The sequence below is a fragment of the Chiloscyllium punctatum genome, chromosome 8, assembly GCF_047496795.1.
Source record: "Chiloscyllium punctatum isolate Juve2018m chromosome 8, sChiPun1.3, whole genome shotgun sequence".
Lineage (NCBI taxonomy): Eukaryota > Metazoa > Chordata > Chondrichthyes > Orectolobiformes > Hemiscylliidae > Chiloscyllium > Chiloscyllium punctatum.
Window position 1 is genome coordinate 1279965 of NC_092746.1, and position 20388 is coordinate 1300352.

Consider the following 20388-nt stretch of genomic DNA (forward strand, 5'->3'; position numbering starts at 1 on the left):
ACAAGCATAAGAATGTAATTTTAAAATAATTTTGGAATTATATAACAATAAACGTTATTCCATGTGTATTCTTTATTTTGTCCCAGGAATAATAGTCATTTGGTAAAATATTATATAATGAAATACAATAAATATCAGGAGATTTAAAAATGTAGGGTACTTTGATACTTTTTATTAAATTAACGTCGGAACGTCTCTGATAAGGTTTAAATGCGGCTCACCCAAGATTCACCTGAGGACTAGATTTATTGCAATGATGTTTGTTGCGATTCCTTGGGTGGGGGTTTAAACGTGAGGAGTCTCAGGAACTCTGTGGACTGGGATTAACGTGAGAGGTACCTTTATTGGTCTGCTCCCTTCATTGGGATTGGGATTAATAAAGGGATAATCTATTGTTGAATTGTAACTGTTTTGTTGGAGATAGTTTCTCTGTTGTTTAACAAACGGCGTTTCTGGTTTCAAATTTGCACATTCCATTTTAAAGCTGTGAGCACTCATATACTGTATTTGTAGGTGTGTCCGCTCATATGGACCTGTACTTCATGCAAACATAATGCATACCCTATGTATAGTTTGGAAAGGGGGAGTGCGTCTGTGTGGTGATTGGATAATTGGAAATGCACAAAAGTGAGAAATAAAACTCTTGATACTTGCAAAGGCGTCTTTGGAGTTTGAGACGTGGAGCGTCCAAACTGAGAATGGCCCGGTGAAAGTATGTGTGTGTGTGTGTTTAAATATCTACACTGTCTGATCATTCGCTCCAGTCATCATCTTGTAGCAGCAATGAGCGATGCCAGGGTCTAATGTCCGCGCTGGGGCTTGTGTTGTAAAAGCAGCTGGTAGACTTTCGGTTTAAATATAGCCTCTGTGCGGTAAGCAGACTTAATGGGACATGTTTACCATTCTTCCCCAAAAGGCAACAGCGACTCCAGCGTCAAGTATGAATTGTAGCCGAGCCGGGATGTTCCCAATCGCCTTCGGTGTTGGCCTCCAGCTCTTTCTGTGCTATGTGTTGGCTGAATCCACCTCCTTGGACAACGCGTTCCCATTACAAGCAGGTAGAGTAGATGAAGTGATTGGGACTTCCTCTGCACCCCCACCCCTCCCTCGCCTGTTCTGTTCAACCCGCTGTAAAATGCATGTACAATGTCAGGGAATGAGGGAATTTGACAGTCTGTGTTCTTCCGAATGGGGAGTGATGCTAGCCCACCGGATGAACGGCCTGACCCGGATCAGGATGTTCAAAGCTGTTCTCGGTCCAGCACTTGGTTTCTAATGTCGTAAACGGCCCGCGTTCAAGTCTATTTCGGTCGGTCTTCCAGGAGAGAGGGCAGAGACCAAACGTAAATTGTATTTCTAAAAATACTTCGGGTCTCTTCCTCATTGCTATGGGACACCAATCGGATGTGAGATGGTAAACAGCATCAGCTGGCCCGTCCGTATCACATATTCAGTCAGCGCTCCTGAAATAACTTGTTCAGGCGGCAAGAATTTATGGGAAACTATTTCCAATTGTTTGCGGATGTTGCCCTGGGAACGCCAAAGTCAAATAGTAATCCGTATGTTCGACTAGAGTCTGTTGAACCCAATATCTTTGCAGTTATCTGTGCAGCCCATTAATGAGGAACATTTGGAGAAGGATCTTCTGCACTGTAATTTGGGGTTCAGTTAGTTAAGTTGGCTGGACAGCTGGTTTGTGATACAGAATGAGCAGCTGATGTGGCTATGAAGGACACTCCTTCTCAAACTTGCCCCTCGCCTGAGGCATGGTGACCCTCAGGTTAAATCACCTTCAGTCACCTCTCTAATGAGGGAGGAGAAAGTGAGGACTGCAGATGCTGGAGATCAGAGCTGAAAATGTGTTGCTGGAAAAGCGCAGCAGGTCAGGCAGCATCCAAGGAGGAGAATCGACGTTTCGGGCATGAGCCCTTCTTCAGCAACACATTTTCAACTCTAATGAGAGAGCAGACTATGGCAACTTTAAATTCCCAATAATACATTTCTCCATTAAATGTAAAGTCAATTTTAATTGAACGATGCAGCACTCTCCTCCATGATGCATTTTGTGGCATTTTGTTAAACTGAAGATATTGCTTCATGTAAAATTTCCAAGCGATGTAACTGGCAGCCTACTTAAGAAAAACATGTGAAGGTATGTGGGGAGAATAGACTTATATCGAAGAATACAAAACAAATAACTTTATAATGTCTGTACAACAGCAATGCCTATCACTGTTTATATTATTGTAGCATTTTCATCAGTTCTACTGAATGCGTCATCTCCAGTGTATCATTTATTTTGAATGCAGTATCATTACTATTTGGCACGGGGAATATGGAGAGACAAGTTAAATTGTATACTTTTAAAGAGGGGCAAGAACAGAGATGGGGAATGGTGGTGATGTTTATGCACCTTTGAAGATGGTGAGACAGGTTAACAAGGCAATCAATAAAGCTTTTGGACATAATGTACAGAGGCATAACTGTACTGAAGCCAGAATGCTGTGGTTAACCAGTATAAGACACTACTTGCACCCCAGTTAGGATACTATCCAATTCAGGAAAGATGCAAAATCTTTCGAAAGAGTTCAGAAGAGATTAACTAAAATAGTTCCAGCTGAGAGAGATTAGAATTATGTGGGTCTAGTGGAGATACATTTTCCCCTCCAACTCCATTTTGCTTTCGTCCTTTCCTGCTCTCCATATAACCCCCCGCCCCCAACTCCCATCACCTTTATGATTTGCATTGCCCATAATGGGTTTTGCATGTAAATATTGAATTGGATGCATACATTTTTACTGAAAGTGGATAGTAGTTCAAAAGGAAAGCAAACAAAATGCCAGTGGTGGTGGGAAGGTTGCTCAGTTATGTTTGAATATACTTTTGGGTAGAAAATATAAGAGAGAAACTTGACGTTGTTCTCTTCAGAAAAGAGAAGACTAATAGAGGATTTAATATCAGTGTTTAACATCCTGCAGGATTTTATTAGAGTAAATAAAGTAATACAAGCATTTCCAGTAGCTACAGATTGATAAGCAGTTGCCACAGGTCTTTTTTAGAAGAGCCTAGATTAGAGTGGTGCTGGAAAAGCACAGCAGTTCAGGCAGCATCCAAGGAGCAGTAAAATCGACGTTTTGGGCAAAAGCCCTTCATCAGGAATACAGGCAGAGAGCCTAAAGGGTGGAGAGATAAGTGAGAGGAGGGTGGGAGTGGGGAGAAAGTAGCATAGAGTACAATAGGTGAGTGGGGGAGGGGATGAAGGTGATAGGTCAGGGAGGAGAGGGTGGAGTGGATAGGTGGAAAAGAAGATAGGCAGGTGGGACAAGTCATGGGGACAGTGCTGAGCTGAACGTTTGGAACTGGGGTGAGGTGGGGGAAGGGGAAATGAGGAAACTGTTGAAGTCCACATTGATGCCCTGGGGCTGAAGTGTTCCAAGGCGGAGGATGAGGCGTTCTTCCTCCAGGCATCTGGTGGTGAGGGAGCGGTAGAGAAGGAGGCCCAGGACCTCCATATCTTCGGATGAGTGGGAGGGGGAGTTGAAATGTCGGGCCACAGAGCGGTGTGGTTGATTGGTGCGGGTGTCCCAGAGATGTTCCCTAAAGCACCCTGCTAGGAGGCGTCCAGTCTCCCCAGTGTAGAGGAGACCCCATTGGGAGCAACGGATACAATAAACGATATTAGAGGATGTGCAGGTAAAGCCTTGATGGATGTGGAATGCTCGTTTAGGGCTTTGTATGGAGGTGTGGGCACAGGTTTTGCAATTCCTGCAGTGGCAGGGGAAGGTGCCAGGTTGTAGGGGGGCATGGACCTGACCAAGTAGTCACGGAGGGAACAGTTAGAAGAGTCAGATATGAAGGGGAAAAAGCAAATTTCAACAGGAATGAGGGGCTGGAACTTGAAATGCACTTCCCGGTTCTAGAAATTTATAACAGATTGAATAGCTACTGGTAAATGAAATTGGATAAAGATGTGGAAGGCAAAATATTGCACAGATGTGGGAAAAGAGCCAAGGTGTGGACTACATGGAGCTAATGGATGCTTAATAGTCTGAATGTCCTCTTTCTGTGCTAGTCCATGATTTAATGATTATTTTATATTTAAGATATTTAAATGTTGAGCTCATCGATTACACACGTTTTTATTCATTCATGTGATGTGGGTGTCACCAGCTAGGTCTAGCATTTATTGCCTTTCCCTAATTGGCCAGAAGACAGTTAAGAGTCGACCACATTGCTGTAGGTTTGGAGTCACATGTGGACCAAACCACGTAAGGATGGTGGATTTCCTTTCCTAAAAGACATTAGTGAACCAGCTAGGCTTCTTCTTCCCCTGGCAACCAGCATGGTTTCATTGTCATCATTGGACTCTCATTTCCAGATTATTATTGATTTCAAATTTTACTATCTGCCCTGGTGGGATTCAAACCCAGCCTCCAGAACATTAACTGGGTTTCTGGACAATACCTCTGGATAATACCTCTAGACTATTGTCTACAACAAACAATTTTTAAAAACCTGCAGTGAGAATATACGAATGCAGTTTAATAAATTGCCATTTTGAATTCAATTCCACAGGGAAGCCATAACATATATTAAAGTAAGTTCTTTTTGGCCATAATTCCAGATGATTTGACTGTTGGTATACAATGGGACTGTGCATTAGTGTTAGTGCCAGGGAATGTTCATGTTGAGTGATAAAAGATTAGCAGTGTAATATTTTCAAGAGACCAATTAGAGGAGATGGCACTGCTCAAAAACACCCCTTGCATTGGCTGTAGTTTGACAATAACCAATGTCAAACAGACCTTTTGAAACTCTCCAGGAACCAAGTTGAAAAAATATAATTAAGTTTGAACTTTTAATGGTTATTGAGTGATGAGGATACTTCCTGATTAACTTATCAAATAGCAGCACATACAGAGTGGTAAGTTTCAAGTTTTGATCTTTCACAGAGTTGATTTATCTCAGCCAAAACAGTGGTGCAACAACTGGCCTCATTGTTAGGAGGAATATTCAATGAGTTTCCTATTGCTGGGCACAATCTCTTGACTCTGTGAGTGCAATACCAAATTGGACTAGATCAAGATAACTGCTGGTCAATAGTCCACAGCAGCTGTTAGAAGTATTGATAGGAATATTGTGTGCAATTCTGGTCTCCTTCCTATCAGAAAGATGTTGTGAAACTTGAAAGGTTACAGAAAGGATTTACAAAGATGTTGCCAGGGTTGGAGGATTTGAGCTATGGGGAGAGGTTGAATAGGCTGGGGCTGTTTTCCCTGGAATGCTGAAGACTGAGGGGTGACCTTATAGAGGTTTATAAAATCATGAGTGGCATGGTCAGGATAAATAGACAAAGTCTTTTCCCTGGGATGGGGGAATCCAGAACCAGAAGACATAGGTTTAGGATGAGAGGGGAAAGATATAAAAGGGACCTAAGGGGCAACTTTTTCACTCAGGGGGTGGTATGGGTACGGATTGAGCTGCCAGAGGAAATGGTGGAGGTTAGTACAATTGCAACATTTAAAAGGTATCTGGATGGGTTATTGAAAGGAAGGGTTTGGAGGGATATGGGCCAAGTGCTGGCAAATGGGACTAGATTAGGTTTGGATATCTGGTTAGCATGGACGAGTTGGACCAAATAGTCTGTTTCTGTGCTGTATGTCTCTATGACTCTATGACTCTAAGTGAACACATAAACTATAGCAAATGGAATTCAGTTGTGGTGATTGTGAGGTCTTTCACTTTGGACAATAAAAGGATAGAACAGAGTGCATTCAAAATGATGGAAAGTTAGAATCAGTAAAAGTTCAAAGATAATCAGGTTCAAGTGCAGAGATCATTGCTAAAATGTCATGAACTGATTCAGAAAGTAATCAAGAAACTCATGGAGTTCTGCCCTTTATAGCTTCAAGAGGTGTAAAAGCTGTCTGTACTACCTCATTTACATACCAAAATTTCTTTTCTATAAAAGCCTTCTGTTATGGACTACTCATGATTGTTTAATTAGCACACTCCATTGAGGCCAAGAATAAGTGGTTTGGCCAGCACAAATGTGATCGTCTCACAGAGATCTGTCATGGGCTGATGGCCTTATCTTATATTGGTATTTATACTGAAACATTTAGGAGGGAGTACACTGTAGATTTACTGGAATGATTCATGAACATCAAGAGTTAGATTGTAAGGAGTGATTTCACAAACTCAGGTTATGTTACTGAGTATTTCAAAAGTCAAGGGGTTATTGGAGTGAAATTTTCTAGATGTTAAGGGAAACGTTTTGAGTCTACAGATTCTATTTCCACTGGCTTGGGTGTCTAGGTCTTGAACATCAGCATAGTCTAAAATTTAAAGCTTGGGTGAAATTAAGAAACATTTTAATACAGGAGGTAAAAACAATAACTGCAGATGCTGGAAACCAAATACTGGATTAGTGGTGCTGGAAGAGCACAGCAGTTCAGGCAGCATCCAACGAGCAGCGAAATCGAGTTTCGGAAGGGCTTTTGCCCGAAACATCGATTTCACTGCTCGTTGGATGATGCCTGAACTGCTGTGCTCTTCCAGCACCACTAATCCAGTACTTTAATACAGGAGTCTGGAATACCCTTCTACAGCAGTTGATTCATGGTTAATTTTAAATTGGATTGATAGATTTTTGTTAACCAATGCTATCAAGGTATTTGGGGTACAGGTATGCAGGTAGAGTTCAGTCACAGGTCAGCCTTGATCTCATTGTATGGGAGTGCAATGTCCAATGCTCCTATATTTGGCTGACGCTGTGAGACCAAACGTTAGTCAGAAGGAAAGGGACTCAGGAAGAAAATACAGGTATGTAAATAAGGGTAGAAAAGCAGAGGTAGAAATTTAGATACTATGCTGGTAATCAGAAACAAACACTCAATACTCTACACAAGTACATAACTGTACATAAACAAAGATCCAGTTAGCTTGGATGGTGAGTGTTGCCAATGAGCTCGTAAAACTTTGTATTGTCTGCTCACACTACTTATAGAGCAAATGCAGTACATGTTCTAACTGCAATGTAAAGGTCTCTACCCACACCTGTAACACAACAATATTTTGCATTAAAGTGCAATTTATGGGCCATGTTGACATGCTATGTCACAGCAGATTCATTTAAATGTTTTGCCAATACAAACTGCTCCTTCCTGTGTCAATAGTTATTTGGATTCAATATAAATAACACTTGTTGCTAGTTATTTTGGTAGAGCTGGGAAGAAGACAGTAATTTAAAACTAATGTAAACAATCAAATTTCATTCTAAAAAAAGTGTTAGCATTATTAAATGGAGTATCTCAGTTGTACCTCTCTTATAATGCTCTTGAACCTTTGCAATACTTATTGTTCCATGTTAAGTTGCATTCTACCCTTTAGGGCATTCACTGCAGAGGGAGTTTCAAAGACTGTGCAAAGTGTATGACTTCCATGGATCATGTTGTAATGAGGGTGGAATACATTACATTGATAACAAGAGGCATTTAGCAAGTACTTGCATTTATGTACACACTCAAGGAAAGGTTCCATAAGTGACCAAGATAAACATTATGGTTTGTGATGTCAAAGGGGTCCCGACTTAGAGAAAGCATTGTGTGGATCTTGATAAAATATTTGCCACTGTTGAAAGCCAGATGAGAATTGTAAGTTTTATGGTCTAACTAATGCTCGAGTCCAGATGTTATGCTCCACCAGCAAGGGCTTAAAATCAGGGAGGGTGGGGGGAATGGGAAATACATGCTGATAGTTATACTGAGATCTGTCAGTTGGGGATACCATCTGATTTTTTTTGTAACTTTCTAAGCTATACTTTATTGATTAAAATTATCTTCATGTATGCATAGTCATAGTTCTATACAGTAGCATATCAAGGAAACAACAAACCTTGCAGTTTGACTTTGTTCAAACAAACCAAAGACATCTCTTACACATTCAAGACTATATTTGCATGTATTTGAGGCACTAGGAGTGTCCAGTAACTGAACAGACCCCCCCCTCCCCCCCCCCCCCAATTAACTTCAGCATGAAGACCTCAGACAATAGTTTTTCCTCACTGTGCCTTGGCGGCAGCTGCTCCAAGCTTTTCTGCATCCCTCAGTGCATAGTCCTGGACCTTGGAATATGCCAGCCTGCAACACTCGGTCAAAGTCAACTTCTTGTTCTGGAAGACCAACATGCTTCAAGCAGACCAAAGAGCAACTTTCACTGAGTTGTTGGTCCTCCAGGTGCAGTTGATGTTTATCTGGTTGTACGTCCCGGGGAACAGTCGAACGTGGGCTGATTGATTTACCCCACATTGGCATTTATATTGAAACATTTAAGACTACTCCTAGCAAGCCTGCTCAAGGGCACAGCCTCTTAAACCAGCAGAAGTGTCAAAATGTGCATGGTGAGTGAGATTGAAACACTCCTGCAAACTTGCCCAAATACCATGTTCTTTTTTCTGTGGAATTTCTAAATAGTTTTGCAGAAGTTGCTACATTTAATAAAATCAACAGGAAGTGCAAAACAGAACTCCTATAAAAACAGGGCACATAGACAATGCAACAGAATCTTGCATATCTTGAATTTTTCTAATTTGATCCTGCTCAGCCTGTACTGTCATGGTCTGAAATACCTTCTGGAAGCAGGCCACCATGTACAACTTCAAACTGTTTGTGGTCTTTATGGAGTATGCTAATTAGCCATTCATGAGCACTCTGTGACAGAAAGACTTTATGGAAAGAAGTCCATGCAAACCAGCATGATGATATTCCTTACCCATGAACTTCTTTAATTCTATTGTTCTCTAACAATGATGCAGGTTTCATTGAGACTGTCAGAACAATACTGAACACAGTCAATTTACCTACAAACACAGTTGATGCATTTCCAATTACTCTACAGTATTCATAATAAATTAATACTCAAATCCAACAGCTCTACCTTACCTGCATATACTAGATTCAGCAATGTATTTCTTATTGTTTGGATGAAATTGCTTGTTGTAGTCATGTGACCACTGTCATGAAGCACACACCGCTCATGAATTTATTACAAACAGTTCAAAAAAGAGACAATGAAAGCAAGGCAGTTTTCCTCTGAGCTGATAACATGGTGTCAGAGTGGAACTGAGATTGTGTTGTGGAGCTGTAGAGAAGAACAGTTGTTTAAAAAAAAGGAACAGCAGAATGTTCAGAGTTACTGAAGGTTTCTAAAAGCCACAAAAAAGAGGCAGGCCTCACTGAAAGCCCCATGGTAAGACACAATAGCTGCAAACATTCCTGCCCCAGCGCTGGTTGAAATGAAATGTAATACAAAGTAGAACTGTTTGTTCTTTCCATTTATGGTGATGAACCTGTCAAATTGAAATGGAGTTAATTAACGTGATGGCACAAATGAAAGTAGCAACATTCTTAACATTGAATGGAAGAAACTGTTACAAGTTGTATTCTAGTCTTAAACTCTGAAGAACAAAAACGACTGCTGAAATTTTAATGCTTTCAGGACACATTTGGACCATAAATTGAACTTGACATATGACTGGCATGTTCAATGTTCAACATTAAGGCTGAAGGTGAAAAAGAGCTGATTGTTTTCAAACCTTTTGTGGCTCAGTGGTAGTGTCCCTACCCTAGGACAAGAGGGCCAGGTTCAAGTCCCACTTGCTCCAGATGTGTCTAATAACATTTCTGATTGATTAGAAAAAATAGATATGTGACTAAATTGACACAGCTCACAGAATTCTACAATTCAGAAACCTGAGTGATGATTTAATCAGAGATAGAATTATTACAGAAATAACAGATCCTACTGCAATAGTGCAACTGCAAAGGGAAGGGACTTTAGTGAATCCACGATATGAAGAAGTAGTCAAGACCTGTGCTGTATTTTGATAAGAGGCTCAGACAATGCAACAATGTTTCAACAACCCTCAAAGCTTTATACTAGACATGGCAAAGCAGCTTCTTGATTGGCTCTATATCTACAGATATTGGCTGACTTCACAACTGTAACAGCAGTACACATCATCTATAAGATGCATTGCAGAAATCATCAATGCTCCTTGGACAGTATCTTCCGAACACATGTTGCCACCTGTAAGGATAAGGGCAGTGAATAATGGGAACACCATCACTTTCAAACCACTCACCTTCCCACTGTCTTGGAAATATATCATTGTTCCTTCACTGTCACTGGATCAACATCCTGGAGCTACCTTACAAACGGCTGTGGGTGTAGATGCTCTGAATGGTCTACAGCAGTGCTCACAAATCTGCTCATTACCACCTTCTCCTGTGCAATTGGTGGAATCCGTTAGTCTCAGGAGACCATGAATCTGCACCTGGGAAGTCTTGCTTCAATCTTTGTGGGTAGAGCAGCATCTGTCATGGCTGTAGAGGCCCATGTGGGAGTGGCAGTCTCGGCTGCAGCGACTGCATTTGATGGCGCTGTACTCCGGTGTTGTCTTGGAGTTGTTTTTTTCAGCGGGAATGCTTTTCTTTAGCAGCAAGCCTCAGCTTCTCTTCTCTTTTTAGGAATGAGCAATAAATGCTGGCCCAGTTCATGATGCCCAACTCCTCTGAGTAGAAGCTAAAAAGTAGTAAAAACCAGCAAGTATCCACAGAATAGCTAACAAAATCCAAGGACAAGTTGCAAGTATTGCGAGGGTCATCATATAAAACAAAAGAGATCAAGTTTAGCAAATGGAAAGTAGTTAACCCGCAAGAAGTTAAATCAGGTTGTGTTCAAAAGCTTAACTAGGAAGAAGTCAAGTTGGTTCACAAAGCCAAGAGACTCTTGCTCCGGAGATGTTGGATGGCAATTGTGATCGATCCAATGTGAATACCAGAGAGATGTCAGATGAAGATTGCAAGGGACTCAATCGACACCTTAGGGCAAATTGACAATGTCAGGTCTAAAAAAGGAATGTTGGTTTGTAATTATTGTGATTTAAGATTGCACAGCAACAGCATCAAGTCAATATGAAGTACTCAGTAACATGGTGTTTCCTGCAACTTTGAGCCCCAGATCTGTGAAAAGTTACACAAAGTGGTGACTGAATGATGCTCATCCTACATGGACAAATTTAGTGTCTAATAAAACGGCATGAATGAAGACCCATAATTCTAGATATCAGACATGAAGATAAAGCCACCCATCTCAGAAGAAAGACAGAACTCAGCCTAATAATCCAGGAGACAGTGCTGTGTACAGTTCTGTTTGCTACACTATAGGAAGGCTGAGATTGCACTAGAGAAGGCATAGAGGAGATTCACCAGGATGTTATCTGGGCGAGACTAGACATATTAGAGCAGAGTAAGCTGAGAGGGAACCTGATTGAGATGTACAAAGTTCTGAGTGCATAGAGAGGTAGATAGAAGCTTTTCCCGCTAGGAGAAGGGTTAAGCCCAGATCAACCAATCAATAGGCAAGCAACAGTGCAAAGCAGAAAAGGTCTGACTGCAATCCAGAAAAGAAAAACTAATGCCAAAGTGAAAAAACAAAAAGACTGCCTTGCTGGATATAGTCAGAAATAAATATGGCCTTGTCAAAATCAGATCCTGTCTGACAAATTTAATTGAGTTATTCAATGAAGTGACACAGTCAGTGGATGAGGGTAGTGCTGTGGCAGAGTATATTTAGACTTTCAGAAAGCATTTGATATGGTGCCACATGGCAGTTTGGTTAGCATTTAGAAATGTCTGGGATTGATGAGTCCCAGGGGCAGCATGGATTAGAAGTTGGCTGAAAGATAGAAAACAGAGGGTAGGTGTAGACTGGCATTTCCCAGACTGCAGATGAGTTGAAAGTAATGTTCCTCAGGAACTGGTGTTGAGACCTTAGTTTTTTTTGAGTTTTATAAAAAAATTGAAGATGGGTGTTTAGGGCAAAATCTCAAAATTTGCAGAAGATTATAAGCTGGGAGAACAGTGAATTGTGAGATCAATGTTGGACAACTTCAGCAGGACATTGAAAAGTTAGCCAAATTGACAGACACCTGGCAGATGAATTTCAGTGCAGAGAAATATGAGGTAAGGAGAAACATGGAGAGACAATGCAGGCCCAATGGTGTAACTTTGAGGTGAGTACAGAAGCAAAGGGGACCTCAGGGTTCATGTACGCAATTCTCTGAAGGTGACCAGGAAAGTTGAAAAAGTGGTAAAAAAAGGATTGCAGCATCTTTAGGTTTATAAATAGAGGCATAGTGTATAAAGGCAAGGAAGTGACGCTGCACCTCTTCAAGTCATTGATCAGACCACATTTGGGCAGTTCTGGGAACCTTTTTAAGGAAGGATGTTAAAGCCCTGGTGATGGTACAAAGGAGATTTACTGGAATAATATGAGGAATGAAAGATTTTAGATATAAGGAAAGATGAGAGAAATTGGGGTTATTCTCCTTGGTGGAGAGAAGATTAAGAGGTGACATTATTGAGGTGTTCAAAATTATGGACAATTTTAACAGGGTAAAGAAGGACATTCTGTTTCTGCTAGTTGGTATGTCAGTAACTAGGGGTTACAATTTCATGATTGTCAGCAAGAGAGCTAGAAGTGATATGAGGAGAAACTTCTTTATTCAGAGAATTGTTCGGATTTGAAATGCACTGCCTAGGAAAGTGTTGGAGGCAGATCCCTTAGGAAGTTTCAAAAGAGAGCTGGACATATATTTGAAATGAATGAAATACAAGGCTATGGCGATAAGCCTATTCTCTAGCCCAATGTGGGCAATTCTTTTGGGAGCTAGTGATAGGTAGAATGGTCTCTTTCTGTACCACAAAATTTTATGATTTTATTTTAAATGATAGGACCCTAAGAAGTATAGCAATCTGAGGACTTTAGTATGTTTGCCTATAGATCCTTGAAGGCAACAGGACCAATACCTAACATGTTTAAGAAGGCATATGGGCTACTTGCCTTTATTAATCAAGGCATTGAATACAAGGGTAAGGTGGTTATGATAGAGCTTTATGTAACATTAATTAGCTGGAGAACTGTGTACAGTTCTGGTCACCACACTATAAGATGGATGGGAATGCACTTGTGATGACATAGAGGAGATTCACCAGGATGTTGCCTGGGATAGAGCAATTCAGGTACAGTGAGAGAGTAGATAGATTGAGGTTGATTTTCTCAGAACAGAGAAAGCTGAGAGGGAAACTGATTGAGATGTACAAAGTTATGAGATGCGTAGATAGGGTAGATAGGGAGAAGCTTTTCCCATTAGTAGAAGGTTCAACAACTAGGGGGCACAGTTTTAAGGTAAGGAGCAGGAGGTTTAGATGGACTTTAAGGAAAATGTTTTTACCCAGAACCTGGTGAATATCTGGAACTCACTGCCTAAAAGCATGATAGGGATGGATATTCTCAAGGCATTTGTCAAATATTTAGATGTACACTTGTAAAGCCATAGCATATAATGCAACAGGAGGGCTCCTATGTTGCAGTGGTAATGTCCCTACCTCTCAGCCAGAAGGCCTATGTTCAAGTCCTATCTGCTCGAGAGGTATGTTGTACCATGTCTGAAATGGTTAATTGAGCCTATACTGTGCTGTACTGTTCTAAGGCTGCATGGCAAGTACTGGTAAATTAGATTACAGTAGATGCTTGATGACCAGTGTGGACATAATGGGCAGAATGGCGTTTTTCAGTGGTGTAGAATCTTTTTGTTAAGATCGTCAATCTATTTCATATATGAGGATCACAATTACAAAGTGAGTTGCTGGCTTTACTTATTTCAAAGGTGTAACATTAATGATTAGGCATTAAAAATCATAACGCGTTGAGGCCACATACACTGTTCTGAATTCTGCTGAGCTTCATAACTGAAAAATGTATTTACTTTGCATAGTTAGGGTCGGCTGAAAACAATACTTCCAAGGGACTAAGAAGCATGGGATTTGACATTGAAGAAGTTGAATACTGCTTCTTGAAAAACATTTGATTCTGTGATCTGGTTTAATAAAAGAATCAATTCACTGGCGTGTTAGAGTATGCAGTTACATAAAGACTTTTGTAAGGAGATCAGATAAGTTGAAGTCACTATTCAAAATCCACCTTCATGAGAGATTTTTATATTCTATTTGAAGACATTCCCAGGAAGAATAATTACCACTTGTCAGATGTTCTTGTTGAATTGATGTACAAATACAAGTCTTGATTTGAAATTCTGCTGGTGTAGAGGAATCACACTGTCATATGAACACGTCAACCACTGTCAGCACGTGATTTGATAGTTAGCTGTTACCATACCTGGGTCTAGAGGGCCAAAGCAGCTCAAATGCGTCATTGCAATAATCAGGTACAAGTTACACCATAATTTGGACAATGTTGTAAAGGACATTGGGAAACCTCAGGTCTGTTCTCTCTAAGGTCATAAGATATTCTTAATTCCTCAAAGTACTGTGTGGATGGGTCAATTGAAAATTCCAAGACTGAGATTTTTGTTCAAAGGTGATCAAAAAATATGAAACAAGGACTGTTAAATGGACCTTGGGTATAGATTCACCGTAATCTTATTGAATGACAGTATGTGTGACACTCACTTCTGTTTCCTTGTCCAGTTGCTGTAATTGTCAAATATTGTGTTGCAAATTATTATTTTGTTGTGAAGAAAAATCAATATTGCTTTAGTTTGTAAGTCTGTCAGCAAGCCAGTTGAAGGTGAATTTGTGACACATCACAGCACTGCTTTAACTTTAAATAGATTGGTGCAGGTGATGCAATTGAAAATCCCCCAGGCATGCATTTCTGTGAAAAGTGAACAAGAGAAGGGAATAACTTCTAGATCGGAAAGGTTGGCCCTACTTAAAGTGATTTGTGTCAAATCATTGAGGGATGAGATGACTATGAAACATTCTAAATCTCAATTATTACTTTAAATAAATATTTCACCAACATCGAGGTATCCTATTTTCAGAGATACTGGACAATGGAGCATAATAGTTTGAATTGAATGGCAGAGCAAGCGCGAGAGGCTGAATTGCCTACTCCTGCACCAATTCTGATATTCCCATCTTAATGACGATGCTTGGAGTTTTTTTTCACTTTTTATTTTTAAGCTCCTTCCTTCCCAAGTCCTCATCTGCACAGTGTTCTTCGACAGCAAATGCCAGTATTACACTCAGAAACTGGGTGCAACTCCAGTATTTAATGCCCGCCTGTGTTCGTCACTCACAGCTCTGCCACATGTTGTAATATAGGCACAATCACTGTCTTTCTGCCCCGAGAATCAGCATTCAGCGAAAATAGTTAATGTGGTGTGAAGTTCCCCTTTTCCAGTCTTAGATCACTGCTCATCACCACAAAAAAGGTACACATTTCAGTCAGGTGTATATGAGGTTTTTTTTTATTGGTCATCAGGGTGACAACTATTGCTGAACAACACATCTGGCTCTGAAAAAAAAATTATTTACAGAGAGGTGTTAAATGTCACCATTTAGATTGCTTGCTTATTAGATTCCTTAAACTTACAATTTAAGATATTTTTAAATGACATATTGTCTTCTACTCCCATCCCCCATGTATGCTGAATGTTTCCCCCATGATTTTGTTTTGAAAAATGATTTTATTTTAGAGCTATTAATTTCTCATTTAGGTTGTTTATTGAAAGTTTAGTGAATTATTGAAAGTGATTAGGTGTTTAGACAGCTTGATGGCATCCCGATAGCTACATGCTGTAAACTCCCTAGAAGTCGCTGCATGATAAAAGTGTCAAATGCTGCTCAATGTCCCATATCCCCATCACACTCTGCGTTCAACTGACAATGGGAAGTGGAACGTGATTACATGTGCAAAAGGTCTGGCTGGAGTCATTATCATTTTATCTGCTCATTTCAATTGCAATTAAAACTTCCACTTTTATTCCATATCAAATTCATTTTTAAATTACAGCACAATTGTTTAATTTGCACATTCTTTTATTGTGGTTTGGACAGCAGTGAAAGTACAGTGTAAAACAAAACGCTCAGCAGATCAGGCAGTAACAGCAGTGATAGACAGAGTGGGTGTTTATGGTAGGTCACCAACCTGGAAAGCTGGAGAGAATCTTGCCAACTACACGGAGGAAGGCTTGCAGGCAGGCCTGGGAGCAAACTGTGACAGTTGTGCATCTGTCTCGCTCCTTGATATGCTCCAAACTCAATGATTCTGGTGGACACCTGGGCAATGTGGGAAAAGCCTCCTGATCATAGCACAGCTTTGTGAGCTGATCAACTGGGGCAGGTTTCTGATGGTGCAGAGAACTTCCTGGTGTTGCAGAGGCTCTTTGCTGAGTCGGAAGGCCATCAGCAACTTGGAAGTGGCATCCTAATGGTAGCAGTTTGGAGGGCCATTGGGAGTCCCTGTCACTTGTCCCATGAACATGCCACAAAAGTTTAAAGGCTACTGCTCTTGTGCTTCTTTTTATGAACATTGTGAGAGTGCACCTAGAGTGCCATGTACATGGGTAGCTCTGTGACTCAGTGGTCAGCATAGCTGCGGCATAGTGCCAAGGACCTGGTTCAATTCCAGCCTTGGGCAACTGTCTGCATAGAGTTTGCAAATTCTCCCTGTGTCTGTGAAAGTTTCCTCCCATTGTCCAAAGGTGTGCAGGTTATATGGTTTGGCCATGCGGAATTGCCCTGGAGTGTCCATGGTTATGCAGGCTGGTTGCATTAGCCATGGAAAATGCAGGGTTACAGGGATGGGATTGGGATGCACTTTGGAGGGTCATTGTGGACTCAATGGGCCAAATGGCTGCTCTATCCTGAAGGGGTTCTTTAAGGTTTTTGGTCATCTTTCTTAAGGATGCTTGCTTTGGAAGCAGTTCAAACAAGGCTGATTCCTGGGATAAATGCTTTTATGAGGAAAGGTTGATAAGATTGTGCCTAAACTCATTGGAGTTGAGAAGAATGAAAAGTGGCCTTATTGAAATATGTAAGTTCTTAATGCGGCTTGTTGTTGTTGGTATTGAATGGATATTTCATCTTGTGGTGGAATCTAGAACAAGGGGGCATAGTTTCAAAATAAGGAAATATCCTGTTTCAGACAGAGGTAAGAAGGAATTTCTTCTGAGTCATCAGTGTTTGGAATCTCCTCTTCCAGCAAGCAGTGGATTCTGCTCATTAAATCGATGAAGAATTTTTGATCGATAGATTTTGGGTTAAGAGCAGCAGGCAGGCAAATGAAGTTAAGGCCACAAGTAGATCAGCCATCATCTTATTGAATGGTGGAGTACATTTACTGGGTTGATTTGCCTACTCTGCAGCTATGTTTAAGTTAATTTGTTTATGTAATTCCTGTGAAAATTGAATGCATCAGTGCTGTCTAACAGGGGCATTGAAACTTACAAAGTGAAAGTAAAGAAGTTAGACTTTTGACTAGCAATGATCTCTCCGCAATCACCACATCCCCATGACAAGCTTACAGCTTACCTTAGCTTCAAACATTTAAAAGGCCAACAAGTGTAATAGAACACTTGAACAGAACTAATATTGTTGTGTGATATTCATAATGAAAAATATTATCAATTAAATTAAGACATGGCAATGAAATTGAACATTTGAATGAACTGATGCATCCTTCATTTTAAATGATTCACATGCTTGCTTTCATTGATCAGTGCATTGAATATAGGAGTTGGGATGACTTGTTGTGGCTGTGCAAGACATTGATGAGGCCACTTTTAGAACACTGTAATCAGTTCTGAACTCCCTGCTATAGGAAAGATGTTGTGAAACATGAAAGGATTCATGCTGGGATTGGAGGGTTTGAGATATAGGGAGAGGCTGGGGCTGTTTTCCCTGCAGTGTTGGAGGCTGACGGGTCACCTTATAGAGGTTTATAAAATCATGAGCGGCATGGATAGAGTGAATACCAAGGTCTTCTTCCCAGGGTAGGGGAGACCGAAACTATTTGGCATAGGTTTACAGTGAGAGGGGAATGATTTAAAAGGGACCTGAGGAGCAACCTTTTCTTGCAGAGGGTGGTGTGTATATGGAACAAGCTGCCGGAGGAAGTAGTGGAGGCTGGTATAATTATACCATTTAAAAGGCACTTGGATAGGTACATGAATATGAAGGGTTTGGAGGGATACAAGCCAAATGTTGGCAAAAGGGACTCGATTAGTTTAGGATATCTGATCAGCACGGATGAGTTGGACCAAAGGGTTTGTTTCTGTGCTGTTTAACTCCATGCCTCTATGACTATGAATCAATACTACTTGGTGGAATTGTGTTTCTGGATACTATACCATTCCAACTATACCATATTTAAATTCTTAATGAGTCAATCAATACAAGATCAGCTTGAACAGCTATGTGGTATAAAGATCCTTTTGTCTAAAATAGAAATACTGAGTAGAAACTCTTTTTTTTAGGATCAACCATTTTGCTCCAATTTTTGAGATGCTCATTCCTTAAAATGCATATATCAAGCTGTAACTATAGCAATAAAAGAGTGACGTCTGATTGTCCGATTGTATTTCTTTTGTGATGCAGTATTGGCACCTGTGGAACATAAAAAGAGAAGCACGAACAAATGTTGTCTGCTGACCCCTCCACCACCCCCAATGTTTCCACCACCCATCTTCAGGGAAAGCAAAAGTCTTGTGAGTACCACCATATTCCTTTGTGTCATATCCATCCTACTATCTTTGTTGCTAACTGCAAATTTGGTGTCTGCCCTCAACTGCGTGCTGTGTTGCTGTTTATTTAAGCTTTGGAATGATATTTGCAATTTTTATCAGTTATATGGGATCTATCAAATGACAGCTGTGGAGATATTGCTACGCATTCTGATGATAGATGATACACATTATGAAGAAAAGCATTGCTCCAATTGGTTGTGAAGTGCTGTTTGTTTTGTACATTCAGCATAAATTGTAGTATGCAGTTTTTTGCTGATGTTCAGCTAATTACAATTGTACATAACAATATTGATATATATTGTAAAGTTAAGGGCAAATTTCTCATGACATTAATGTACTGAATATCCTGCTATGTAACTGAGCTAAATATGTTCCAAAAGTCCCAGATTTGCTGCGTGATTTAAGCGGAAGTATCTGATCCCAGCAAGCAGCAGATACTCTGTATTTCTGGCAAGAGGAATAAAACACAACACAGCTGTAATGTTGCTGTAACCAAATAGCCTCTCAACAGTTATAGTTTAGGTTTAAGCATAAAGAAAAGTCTTGTGTAAAATGACAATGGTTTGCTGGTGTCATACCTTGAGTCAGGATCTTCAGGAAAGAAACAAACTAAACTCACAAGTAAAATGTGTCATGGGTTCATCAAGTTAGCACCTCATGTCAAGCTATATCTGGGAAATACGTGAAATCATAGACTGTCCATTTTATATTAACAGATTATAAATATTCAAATTCACTGGCTATGAGAATAATTCCCTGTGTCAAATTTAAACAATAATATTTCATTTTAAGCCAACAAAGTTGCAATTAGCTTTTAAGTGACAGCATGCTTGAACTGACTGAAATACTCAAGCCCAACTGAGATCCTACTGGGGACCATGTTATAACCATAATATTCTCTGAATTTATATCTAGAAAGATAGAGAGGTACTAATGTAGCACTGAATGATTCCACACTAACAGTTATTTGTCCTCATCTGAGAGTCAACAATTCTCAAAGCTGAATTCTGTTCCCTCTAGTACGCTAAAGTGTCTTTGTTAAATCATATGCATTGTTCAATTAGCTCCACTGCTAGGAAGAAAATTACATTTAATTTTCATATGATTAAAACATAGAGTAGATTGTTATGTTGGGTATTCAGATAATGGTAATGTAAAGTCACCATTGTCTTACAGGCCATTGGGCTACTTTCATTAAAGAGAGAGAGAGATTGGTGGTGATTTAACCTGAGGGTCACCACCTCTTAGGTAAGGGGAGATGTTGAGAAGGAGAGTTCTTCATGGTAACCTCAGCCAGTGTGGGATTTGAACCCACACTGTTGGTGTCAATTTACATCACAAACCAGCTGACCAGCCAGCTGACCTGAACTGTCCTCCCTCCCTAATAATGATCATTAATGGGAAGATCATTCGCATTTCTGGAGACTGGAAAACTTTCTGTCAAGATTTGTTTTTTTATTCTCATTGTAATTCCCCAACTTTCTCATCGTTGCCCATGCCACATCAAGGAGGGAATATCTCTCCCCAGGCTTCCAGGTTCAAATCACACTCCAGCAATTGAGCACAGAAATGTTGGCTGACAGTGTAGTGCAGGGGCAGTGCACTCTAGAGCATCCTGCTTCCCACATGCTGCCTGACCTGCTGTGCTTTTCCAACACTACACTTTTCAATTCTACTGTCGCAAACTGTACTGTTGGAAGTGCTACCTTTTTGGATGCTATAGTGGCCCCATCTATCTGCTTAATAAAAGATGCTGTCCTACTGATTTTAA

At 40.4% G+C, this 20388-nt stretch overlaps 1 protein-coding gene across 7 annotated transcripts in view; it reads left to right on the plus strand.

The window, feature by feature from the left end:
• The window catches only part of colq (collagen-like tail subunit (single strand of homotrimer) of asymmetric acetylcholinesterase), a 116096-nt gene that overhangs the window by 21824 nt on the left and 73884 nt on the right, over positions 1-20388 (plus strand). For 3 of the 7 annotated variants that reach the window (XM_072575017.1, XM_072575014.1, XM_072575013.1), the window contains exons 2-3: positions 917-1058; positions 18469-18578. In XM_072575017.1, coding sequence (XP_072431118.1) covers positions 941-1058; positions 18469-18578 — 228 coding nt within the window. In that variant the 5' untranslated portion in view covers positions 917-940. Of the gene's footprint in view, positions 1-603; positions 713-784; positions 1059-18468; positions 18579-20388 lie in introns of those variants that run through there. The other 4 variants (XR_011961254.1, XM_072575011.1, XM_072575012.1 and 1 more) reach the window with 2 other exon arrangements.